Genomic DNA, 11,202 nt, shown 5'->3' with positions numbered 1-11,202 from the left:
TCAGAGAATGGTTTGCTGTTCTTGGTGATTTTGTGTGCAATCACATAACTCACTCTTATAATCTCATCCTGGGACGCAAATTGTTTTGTGAAAATTCTTTGCTCTTTTTGCATTCGAACAACCATCTCATCAGCTTTCTTTCCTTTATCTTCAGCAGAATCGTTCTTTTATTTGGAAGTATGTTTGCTCTCAAAATGGTGATTCAAGTTGTAGTCTTTGAGCACTGCCACACTTTCTTTGCAGATTAAGCGCCGCTCTTCCACCCACACCGGTAAAAAATATTTAGAAGTTTATTGTTTGTTGAATATTCGGCCTTCAGGGTCCACTTTCCGCTTCTTCAATAAACTCATTTCGAATCAACATCCTCTTCAGTGAGAAGTGTTTCCGCGGTTGGGGGTGTCAGAAAATGTGCCAATCCCTACATTCCTGACGTCAGAAGATTCAACCCTGAAGGGAGCGGCACACAACTGAGCCGTGTGACTGGCCGACCTTCCCGGGAACAGTCAAATTATGTGGGACTTTCTGAGATTGAAGGAACTATAATTTTTTCTCTTGTCAGACACAGTGACCGGCCGGATACAATCACTTGGCCGGATGTGGCCACGGGCAGTATTTTCCTCACCACTGGGTGAGAAGATCAGCCATGGTCTTCCTGAATGGCGGGGCAGCCGCGAGGGGCCGAATGGCCTCCTCCTAACTCTTATGTTCCTATGACACACCGACTGCCTGTTACACTGTGACCCACTACACACCGACTGCCTGTTACAGTGTAACCCACTACACACCGACTGTCTGTTACACTGTGACCCACTACACACCGACTGCCTGTTACACTGTGACCCACTACACACCGACTGTCTGTTACACTGTGACCCACTACACACCGACTGTCTGTTACACTGTGACCCACTACACACCGACTGTCTGTTACACTGTGACCCACTACACACCGACTGTCTGTTACACTGTGACCCACTACACACCGACTGCCTGTTACACTGTGACCCACTACACACCGACTGCCTGTTACAGTGTAACCCACTACACACCGACTGCCTGTTACAGTGTAACCCACTACACACCGACTGCCTGTTACAGTGTAACCCACTGACACACCGACTGCCTGTTACACTGACCCACTACACACCGACTGCCTGTTACACTGACCCACTGACACACCGACTGCCTGTTACAGGGTCACCATATGGCGGGTAAATGGAATTAGGTGAAGATCCGCCATGCTCTTATTAAATGGCGGGGCACAGGCTCGAGGGGCTGAATGGCCTACTCCTGCATCTTATCGTCTTATGGTTTCTCCCCCTCTGCCTCCATCTCCCTCCAACACCCTCTCATCCTCCCTCTCGCTGTCCCCCACCCTCTCCCACTACCTCGACACCTCCCCACCCTCTCCCTCCCCCACCCTCACCTGCCCTCTCCCTCCCTCTCACTCTCCCCCTCTCCATCACCAGCCCTCTTGACCTCCCACTCACCCGCCCTCTCCCCCATCCCTCCCTCTCCCTCACCCGCCCTCTCCCCCATCCCTCCCTCTCCCTCACCCGCCCTCTCCCCCGCCCTCACCTCTTCCTCCCCCTGCCTTCTCCCATTCACATGCCCTCTCCCTCTCCCACTCACATGCCCTCTCCCCCTCCTTCCCTCTCCCCCCCCTCAACTGCTCCTCACCCTCCCCCATCCTCTCCATCACCAGCCCTCTCCCTCCCTCTGCCCTCTCCATCACCCGCCCTCTCTCCACTTCCTCGCCCTTCTCCTTCTCACCCTCCCCACTCCCAAACCGCTTTCTATTCTAAACTTATCCTCGAGGCCAGACACAATCCCAAAATTCTTTTCTCCATGACCCACTCCCTCCTCCAAACCCCCTCTCAAACAACCCTGGATGTTTGGATGATCCACCTGCCCATGTCGCTTACCCACCACCCCCTCCCTCACTGCCCTCTCCTCCTACCACAGCCCACACCCTACTCTCATTTGTCCCCTGCTCTCTTGCCACCCTTTTCTCCATCATCACCAAAATCTGCTGCCTCAACCCCCTCCCCACCCAGCTTCCAGTCACTCAACTCCAGCTCCTCTGCCCACATCAACCAGTCCCTCTCCTCAGGCTCTATCCCTTCCATCCCCTCCAAACCGCTGTTACCACTCTTCTCAAAAAACCCACCCTCGACCCCTCCAACCTCAAAACCTTCAGACCTATCTCAAACTGCCTTTTCTGGCCAAAGTTTTGCAATGTGTGGTTGCCAATCAACTTGGATCACACCTTTCCCTCCACTGCCTCCTCTAGTCTGTTTTTCACCCTGCGGGATACCTCAAGGCTCCATCTTTGGCCTTTTCTTTTCATCATTTACAAGCACCCTCTGGGCAATGTCATCCACAGGCAGGGACCAGGCCGTCTTCTTCCACTCTGTCACATCTGTCAGTGGAGTCCTGTAGCTCAGTGGTTAGAGCACTCGCTTTGCAAGTGAGAGACCTGAGTTCAATTCCAGGCAGAGGGCGAAACCTCGGGCAAGTTTCCTTACTCCACACAGAGCCTAATAATAATCCCTCCAAAACCAAAAACAATAATAAATTGGTCATTTTCAATCCACGACTGTTTGTGGGACATTGCTGTGCGCAATTGGCTGCCGCGTTCGCCCACAAACATACAGTCAATTCACTTTACAGTGTGTTCTGTGAAGCGCTTTGGGACGTCCTCCTGACGTGAAAAGCGCTATATCAAATGCAAGGATTATTATTATTAATGCCCGCCTATGACTGTACCTTACCCCAAATGCTACCGAAACTCTTGTGCCTGCGTTGGTCACTTCCTAACAGGACCGTTCCAATGCCCTCCTCGCTGGTCTCCCCAGCTCCACCATATACAAAATACAATTCATTCAAAACTCAACCGCCCGAAAACTCACCCACACAGAACTCCAGATCCCCCTCACACCCCACCTCGCTAGGCCGTACCTGGGTCCAATTACAGAACAGATAGACATAAGATCCTCTCACTCGTTTTCAATTCCTTTCATGCCCTCACACCTCCCTTCCTACCTCTCCCACCTGCTTAACCCACCCGCTGCCTCCACTCGGCTGACTCTGGACTCCTGTTTGTCCCTCATATCCTCAGTTCCACCGTGGGTGGCCGCGCTTTCAGTCATTACACCCTGAAACTGGAACTCTCTCCCTCAACCCCTCCACCTTGTCCCATCCCTCCCCACCTTCAAATCCTGCCTAAGGACCTTTTTCTTTTTGATCATACTAATGGTCACCTCCCCCCTCCGTCTCCCCCTGGCTCGGGATCAGACTCCACCACTATTAAGTGCTCTGAGACATTACCCGTTGTCCAGCTAGAACCACCCAACCCTTTAGGGCTTTGGCTGTGGGGTTAACAGGAGCTGAGGGGGAGGATTCCCTGCCCCCAGTGACTGGTGGGTCCTTCCAGGCCCTGTGGTGAGCCGGACAGGGCCGGGCCGTGCTGTCATCAGCTGTGAGTGCCCTGGAATCCTGTGTCCCCTCCCGGCTCAGGAACCGGACTAGAGACCCTCACGAAGTGGGGGCCCGATTGCAACATTCCACTGCCAAACATGTCAACTTGGGGCAGGTTCAGCTCCGAAGAGACCCCCCACCAACAACCCCCAGAGACAGAGAAAAAGAGAGACAGAGAGTGGGATAGAGAGTGAGGGGGTGACTGGGAACAGCGCTGTGTTAAATAGAGAGTGTGAGACAGAGAGACACAGACATAAAGAAACAGAGAGGGACAGAGAGAGACAGAGTGAGGCTGTTGTGACAGTGTGATTCCTGGGGACTTGGTGCTGTAGCTCCTCTTGTCACCAGGAGACGGCAGCGCCACTCCACACATGGACAACCTGTCCGTGCGAACCCGACATTTACACAGATCTGACCATTCAGCCGCCACCCCCACACTGCACTGGAGCACCAGCCCCCACCCCCACACTGCACTGGAGCACCAGCCCCCACCCCCACACTGCACTGGAGCATCAGCCCCCAGACCCACACTGCACTGGAGCATCAGCCCCCACCCCCACAGAGGGAGGGGATGAGGTGGAGGGACAGTGGGATGGAGACCCAAAGGGTGAGGGCAGAGAGGCTGAAGGCCCAGCTGCCGATGGTGGGTAGGACAGGGGACATTGAGCGGGCCGGAGCCCGCTGAGCGGAGGGCGTGGACAGGTTTTAGGGGTTCAGGAGGTCACAGAGGTAGGGAGCAGGAAGGCCTTAGAAGGCTTTGAAGACGAGGATGAGGATTTTGAACTGTATCCTCTGGGGGATGGGGAGCCAGTGCCCCGGGTGGGGTGTGAGTGGGGAGGGTGGTGTGTCAGCCCTGTCAGTTCAATGTTGGGGGCCTCTAATTACCTCGTGTTCCTCTAAATGGAGATTTATTCTGTCCCGGATTACGGTCTCCAGTAGCTTTCCTATTACCGAGGCTAGGCTGACTGGCCTGTAATTTCCGGGCTGGTCTTGCCCGGGAATCAAACCCAGGTCCTCTTGTTTGCGAGGCAAGTGCTCTAACCACTGACCAGGACTACACGATACACCGAGACAGTAGAACAAGAAGGCACAGGTGTAAACGGCAATTTCAGGACAGTCACCAGGAAGTATTTCTACCAGAGAATAATTAACGACAGGAACAGGGCTACCAGGATGGGGGGGTGTAAACAACAGCCTGATGCTGTGATGGGGGAGGGGGAGATCACATCAGCTGAAGGACCTTCATCATCTAAAGGGAACTTGTGAGAAAGGAGGATTAATAATAAGTGAAGCGTCAGACCGACATGTCAACTGTTTAATGTCCCAAAAACAGTAGTGTCCACCCCCCACCTCACACACACACACACACTCACCCCCCGTACTGTCCCCCTCACCCCCCTCACACACACACACACTCACCCCCCGTACTGTCCCCCCTCACCCCCCTCACACACACACACACTCACCCCTCGTACTGTCCCCCTCACCCCCCTCACACACAAACACACACACTCACCCCTCGTACTGTCCCCCCTCACCCCCCTCACACACACAAACACACACACTCACCCCTCGTACTGTCCCCCCTCACCCACTCACACACACTCACCCCTCGTACTGTCCCCCCTCACCCCCCTCACACACACACATACTCACCCCTTGTACTGTCCCCCCTCACACCCCTCACACACACACACACACACTCACCCCTCGTACTGTCCCCCCTCACCCCCTCACACACACTCACCCTCGTACTGTCCCCTCTCACCCCCCTCACACACACACACACACTCACCCCTCGCACTGTCCCCCCTCACCCACACACTCGCCCCCCGTTCTGTCCCCCCTCACACACACACACTCACTCCTCGTACTGTCCCCCTCAACCCCCTCACACACACACACTCACCCCTCCTACTGTCCCCCCTCACCCACACACACACTCACCCCTCGTACTGTCCCCTCTCACCCCCCTCACACACATTCGCCCCTTCGTGCCAGACCCTCACCCCCCTCACACACACACACTTGCCCCATCATCCACCTCACACACACTCACCCCCTCGTGCCAGCCCCCCTCACCCCCCTCACACATACACACTCGCCCCCTTGTGCCAGCCCCCCTCACCCCCTCACCCACACACACTCGCCCCCTTGTGCCAGCCCCCTTCACCCCCTCACCTACACACACTCGCCCCCTTGTGCCAGCCCCCCTCACCCTCACCTACACACACTCGCCCCTTGTGCCAGCCCCCTCACCCCCTCACCCACACCCACTCGCCCCCTTGTGCCAGCCTCCTCGTAACCCTCGTGCCGTGTCCCTCAATGAACTAACAATAAAACTGATCACAATGTAAGAGTAAATTCACCTGTTCCTAAACCTCCAGCAAACAGGAAACCCCCCACCCCACCAATATTAATGTTCTTGAGGAGGCAGTGCCACCCTGAGCTGTGCCTGTGCCAGGCTGAGCTGTGCCAGGCTGAGCTGTGCCAGGCTGAGCTGTGCCTGTGCCAGGCTGAGCTGTGCCAGGCTGAGCTGTGCCAGGCTGAGCTGTGCCAGGCGGAGCTGTGCCAGGCTGAGCTGTGCCTGTGCCAGGCTGAGCTGTGCCTGTGCCAGGCTGAGCTGTGCCAGGCTGAGCTGTGCCTGTGCCAGGCTGAGCTGTGCCAGGCCAAGCTGTGCCAGGCCAAGCTGTGCCAGGCTGAGCTGTGCCAGGCTGAGCTGTGCCAGGCCGAGCTGTGCCAGGCCGAGCTATGCCCATGCCAAGCTGAGCTGTGCCAGGCCGAGCTGTGCCAGGCTGAGCTGTGCCAGGCTGAGCTGTGCCAGGCCGAGCTGTGCCAGGCTGAGCTGTGCCAGGCTGAGCTGTGCCAGGCCGAGCTGTGCCAGGCCGAGCTGTGCCAGGCCGAGCTGTGCGAGGCTCCCCCTCCTTGCCACTGTTACTTGATGTTCTTGAGCAGGACGGTGCGAGCGTTGACCACGGCTTTGAAAGCGTCCTCACTGCCCGGTGCCACACACTTGTCAGGGTGTAACAGCACAGCCAACCGCCGGTACGCTCTGTTCAACTCCTCCCTGAGACACACAGAGACAGAGTCACCCCCCACACACAGCTCACTGTACACACACACAGCTCACTGTACACACACACAGCTCACTGTACACACACACAGCTCACTGTACACACACACAGCTCACTGTACACACACACAGCTCACTGTACACACACACAGCTCACTGTACACACACACAGCTCACTGTACACACACACAGCTCACTGTACACAAACACAGCTCACTGTACACACACACGGCTCACTGTACACACACACAGCTCACTGTACACACACACAGCTCACTGTACACAAACACAGCTCACTGTACACACACACGGCTCACTGTATACAAACAGCTCACTGTAGACACACACACCGCTCGCTGTACACACACACACTGCTCACTGTATACACACACACACACTGCTCACTGTACACACACAGCTCACTGTACACACACAGCTCACTGTACACACACAGCTCACTGTACACACACAGCTCACTGTATACACACATACAGCCCACTATATACAAACACACACAGCTCACTGTACACACATAGCTCACTGTACACACACACAGCTCACTGTATATACGCAGCACTCACTGTATACACACAGAGCGCACTGTATACACACACAGCTCGTGGTATACACACACAACTCACTGTATACACACACACACAGTTCACTGTACACACAGCTCACTGTACACACACACAGCTCACTGTACACAACAACAACAACAAGATTCTATTTATAGAGCGCCTTGCACGTCCCAAGGCGCTGTACAATTGGGTCAGGACCCGAGCTTTGGGGGAAATGGTCAAGGTGAGGGGAGGGAAGGGAGGGAGCGACGAGGGGGGAAATGGTCAGGGGAGGGAAGGGAGGGAGCGAGGAGGGGGGAGATGATCAGAGTGAGGGGAGGGAAGCGAGGAAGCGAGGAGGGGGTAAATGGTCAGGGTGAGGGAAGGGAAGGAGCGAGGAGGGGGTAGAGAGTCGAGAGGGGAGCTGAAGGTACGGTCAAAGAGAAAGGTCTTGAGACCGGCCTTGAAGGAGGAAAGGGAGGAAGCGGCGAAGGCACTGGGGATAGAGTTCCAGAGCCTCGGGGCTGAGAGGCTGAAGGCCACCGATGGTAGGGCGGTTGGGGCGGGGAATGTGGAGCAGACCAGAGCCAGAGGAACGGAGGGTACGGGCAGGTAAGTAGGGGGACAGTAGGTCGGAGAGGTAGGAGGGAGCGAGGCCGTGAATGGCCTTGTAGGTGAGGATGAGGATCTTGAATTGGATCCTCTGGGGGATGGGGAGCAGTGGAGGCGAGCGAGGGTGAGGGTGAGGGTGGGAGTGAGGGCAAGGGCAAGGGTGAGGGCGAGGGTGGGAGTGATGTGGTGCGGGACAGTACACGAGCTGCAGAGTTCTGAATGACCTGCAGTGTGGAGGGAGGGCCGGGAAGGCCGACGGGGAGAGAGTTCCCATAGTCCAGCCTTGAGGTGATAAAGGTGTGGACCAGAGTTTCAGCCGCGTGAGGGGTGAGGTAGTGCCGTAGTCTGGCGATGTTCCGGAGGTGATGGAAGGCGGTGCCAGTTGTGGTGCGGATATGAGGGAGAAAGGACAGCTCAGGGTCGAACAGAACCCCGAGGTTCCTGATGGCTTTGAGAGGTGGAGAGTGCGGAGCTGATGGTGTCAGCGCCTGAGGTGCGGAGGCGCTGACGTGAGCCAATCAGGAGGGCCTCAGTTTTGCGCACGTTGAGCTGAAGAAAGTTGTCTCTCGTCCAGGACTCGATGTCGGACAGACAGCTGTCAGGACATCGGGGTCGTGGAGTTGAGGGTAGAGGAGGAAAGGTAGAGTTGGGTGTCATCCGCACACATGTGGAAGTTAACCCCATGTCTGCGGATGATGTCACCACAGGGGGAACATATAGAGGGTGAAGAGGAGGGGACCGAGGACAGAGACTTGAGGGACACCGCACGAGACATAGTGAAGACGGTGGGAGAGGTACGACCTAAACCACTCAAGGACAGGGCCTTGAAGGTTGAGGTGGAGGACAAGTGGTGGAGGAGGATATCGTGGTCGACCGTATCGAATGCTGCCGATAGGTCGAGGAGGACGAGGAGGCAGAGGGAGCCCTGGTCACAGATGGTCAGGATGTCATTGGTGACCTTGACCAGGGCAGTTTCTGTGCTATGGGCAGCACGGAAACCCGACTGAAGGGGTTCGAATAATGAATGGGTGGAGAGGAAAGAGCGCAGCTGGGAGGCCACAACTCGTTCCAGGACCTTGGACAGGAAGGGGAGGTTGGAGATGGGCCGGAGATTGATAGCTGCGACGCATCAAGGGAGGGTTTTTTCAAGGTGGGAGTGATGGTGGCAGTTTTTAGGGGAATGGGAACAGAGCCACAGGAGAGGGACAGGTTGACGATGTCTGTGATATGTGGGGCAAGGAGGTGGAGCTGGGAGATAAGGAGTGGAGTGGGGATGGGGTCAAGGGAGCAGGTGGTGGGTTTCAGGGAGAGGATGAGTTTGGTGACAGAGGGTGGGGAAACGGGTACGAAGGTGTGTAGGGGAGGATGGGTAGGAGTCGGAGTGTGGGAGGGAGGGGGTGGGGGGTGGGTGGATGTTGGAGGGGAAGTGACCGCGGAGCGGATTCCCTTGATTTTGGATTCAAGGAAATCCAGCATCTCCTCACAGTGAAGGTTGGAGGAGATGACCTGCGCGGGGTGGCGGGGGGACGGAGGAGTCGGGATGTGGTAGAAAACAGAAGCCTGGGGTTGTTCTTCGCCTCCAGGATTATCCTGGAGTAGAAGGACGATTTGGCCGAGGCTAGAGTGGAGCGGTAGGAGACGGCCTTGTCGGTGATAGTGACATCCGAGACACTGAGGCCCCGGGTGATCACCAAGTCGAGTGGGTGGCCGTGACTGTGAGTGGGGGAGTTGATGTGGAGGGAGAGGTTGAGCGAGGAGAGCAGGGAAGAGAAGTCTGAGGAGATGGAGCAGGAGGGGGTGAAGTGTAGGTTAAAGTCGCCCAGGATGGTGAGGCGATCAGAGCAGAGGCAAAGAGATGTGAGGAGTGTTGAGATATCGGAGATGAAGGTGGGAGAGGTTTTAGGGGCCGGTAGAGGAGGAGGATTTTGAGTGAGAGGAAGGAGGGGTGGGAGAGGGTGAGGTGCTCAAAAGAGGGGAAAGAGCCAGAGGAGTAGGGGGATAGGGCAAGTGGTGTCCTTGAGATACACACACACACACACACACAACTCACTGAAACACACACACAGCTCACTGTATACAAACACACACAGCTCACTGTACACACACACATATAGCTCACTGTATATACACAGCGTTGACTGTATACACACATAGCTCACTGTACACACACACAGCTCACTGTATACACACACACACAGCTCACTGTACACACACACATATAGCTCACTGTATATACACACGTTGACTGTATACACACATAGCTCACTGTACACACACACAGCTCACTGTATACACACACACACAGCTCACTGTACACACACACAGCTGACTGTACACACATACACTGGTGACTGTACATACACACTGGTGACTGTACATACACACACCTGACTGTACATACACACACACAGTTCACTGTACCCACACGCACACACAGTTCACTGTACACACACACAGCTCACTGTGTGCACAAACACTCACTGTACACACACACACACACACAGCTCACTGTATACACACTCACGCATCTCACTGTACACACACAGCTCACTGTATACACACACACAGCCCACTATATACAAACACACACAGCTCACTGTACACACACACATACAGCTCACTGTATATACACAGTGCTGACTGTATATACACAGAGCTCACTGTATACACACACAGCTCGTGGTATACACACACAGCTAACTGTACACACCCACAAACAGCTGACTGTACACACACAGCTGACTGTACACACACACACAGCCGACTGTACACACACACACAGCTGATTGTACACACACACAGCTGACTGTACACACACACAGCTGACTGTACACACATACAAAAGCCGACTGTACACACACACAGCCGACTGTACACACACACACAGCTGATTGTACACACACACACACAGCTGACTGTACACACACACAGCTGACTGTACACACACAGCTGACTGTACATACACAGCTGACTGTACACACACACACACACAGCTGACTGTACCCACACACACACAGCTGACTGTACCCACACACACACAGCTGACTGTACCCACACACACACAGCTGACTGTACACACACACACACAGCTGACTGTGCACACACACAGCTGACTGTACCCACACACAGCTGACTGTACCCACACACACAGCTGACTGTACCCACACACACAGCTGACTGTACCCACACACACAGCTGACTGTACCCACACACACACAGCTGACTGTACACACACACACACAGCTGACTGTACCCACACACACAGCTGACTGTACCCACACACACAGCTGACTGTGCACACACACAGCTGACTGTGCACACACACAGCTGACTGTACCCACACACACACAGCTGACTGTGCACACACACAGCTCCCTAACCCTGCTTACACAGGAGCGAGTGCAGGAGGGTGGGGCGGCACTGACCTGGGGGCCCCGGGCTGGAGGCCCAGCAGTTCCCAGCTGTCTTTGCTGCTGC

The 11,202-nt window shown here is 55.3% G+C and overlaps 1 protein-coding gene across 1 annotated transcript in view; it reads right to left on the bottom strand.

Annotated features, from left to right (window-relative positions):
- Positions 1–6,354: 6,354 nt before the first annotated feature.
- The window catches only part of dnajc27 (DnaJ (Hsp40) homolog, subfamily C, member 27), a gene marked incomplete in the record, with an annotated part of 9,955 nt that continues 5,107 nt past the window's right edge, over positions 6,355–11,202 (bottom strand). Inside the window, 2 exon segments of the mRNA XM_042333225.1 lie at positions 6,355–6,547; positions 11,151–11,202. Of these exon segments, the coding sequence (XP_042189159.1) occupies positions 6,415–6,547; positions 11,151–11,202 (185 nt within the window).

This window comes from Callorhinchus milii, unplaced genomic scaffold (assembly GCF_018977255.1).
Source record: "Callorhinchus milii isolate IMCB2004 unplaced genomic scaffold, IMCB_Cmil_1.0 Scaffold3, whole genome shotgun sequence".
NCBI classification, from domain to species: domain Eukaryota; kingdom Metazoa; phylum Chordata; class Chondrichthyes; order Chimaeriformes; family Callorhinchidae; genus Callorhinchus; species Callorhinchus milii.
The sequence above is the reverse complement of the archived record's forward strand: the minus strand, read 5'-3'. Positions and strand labels throughout refer to the sequence as shown.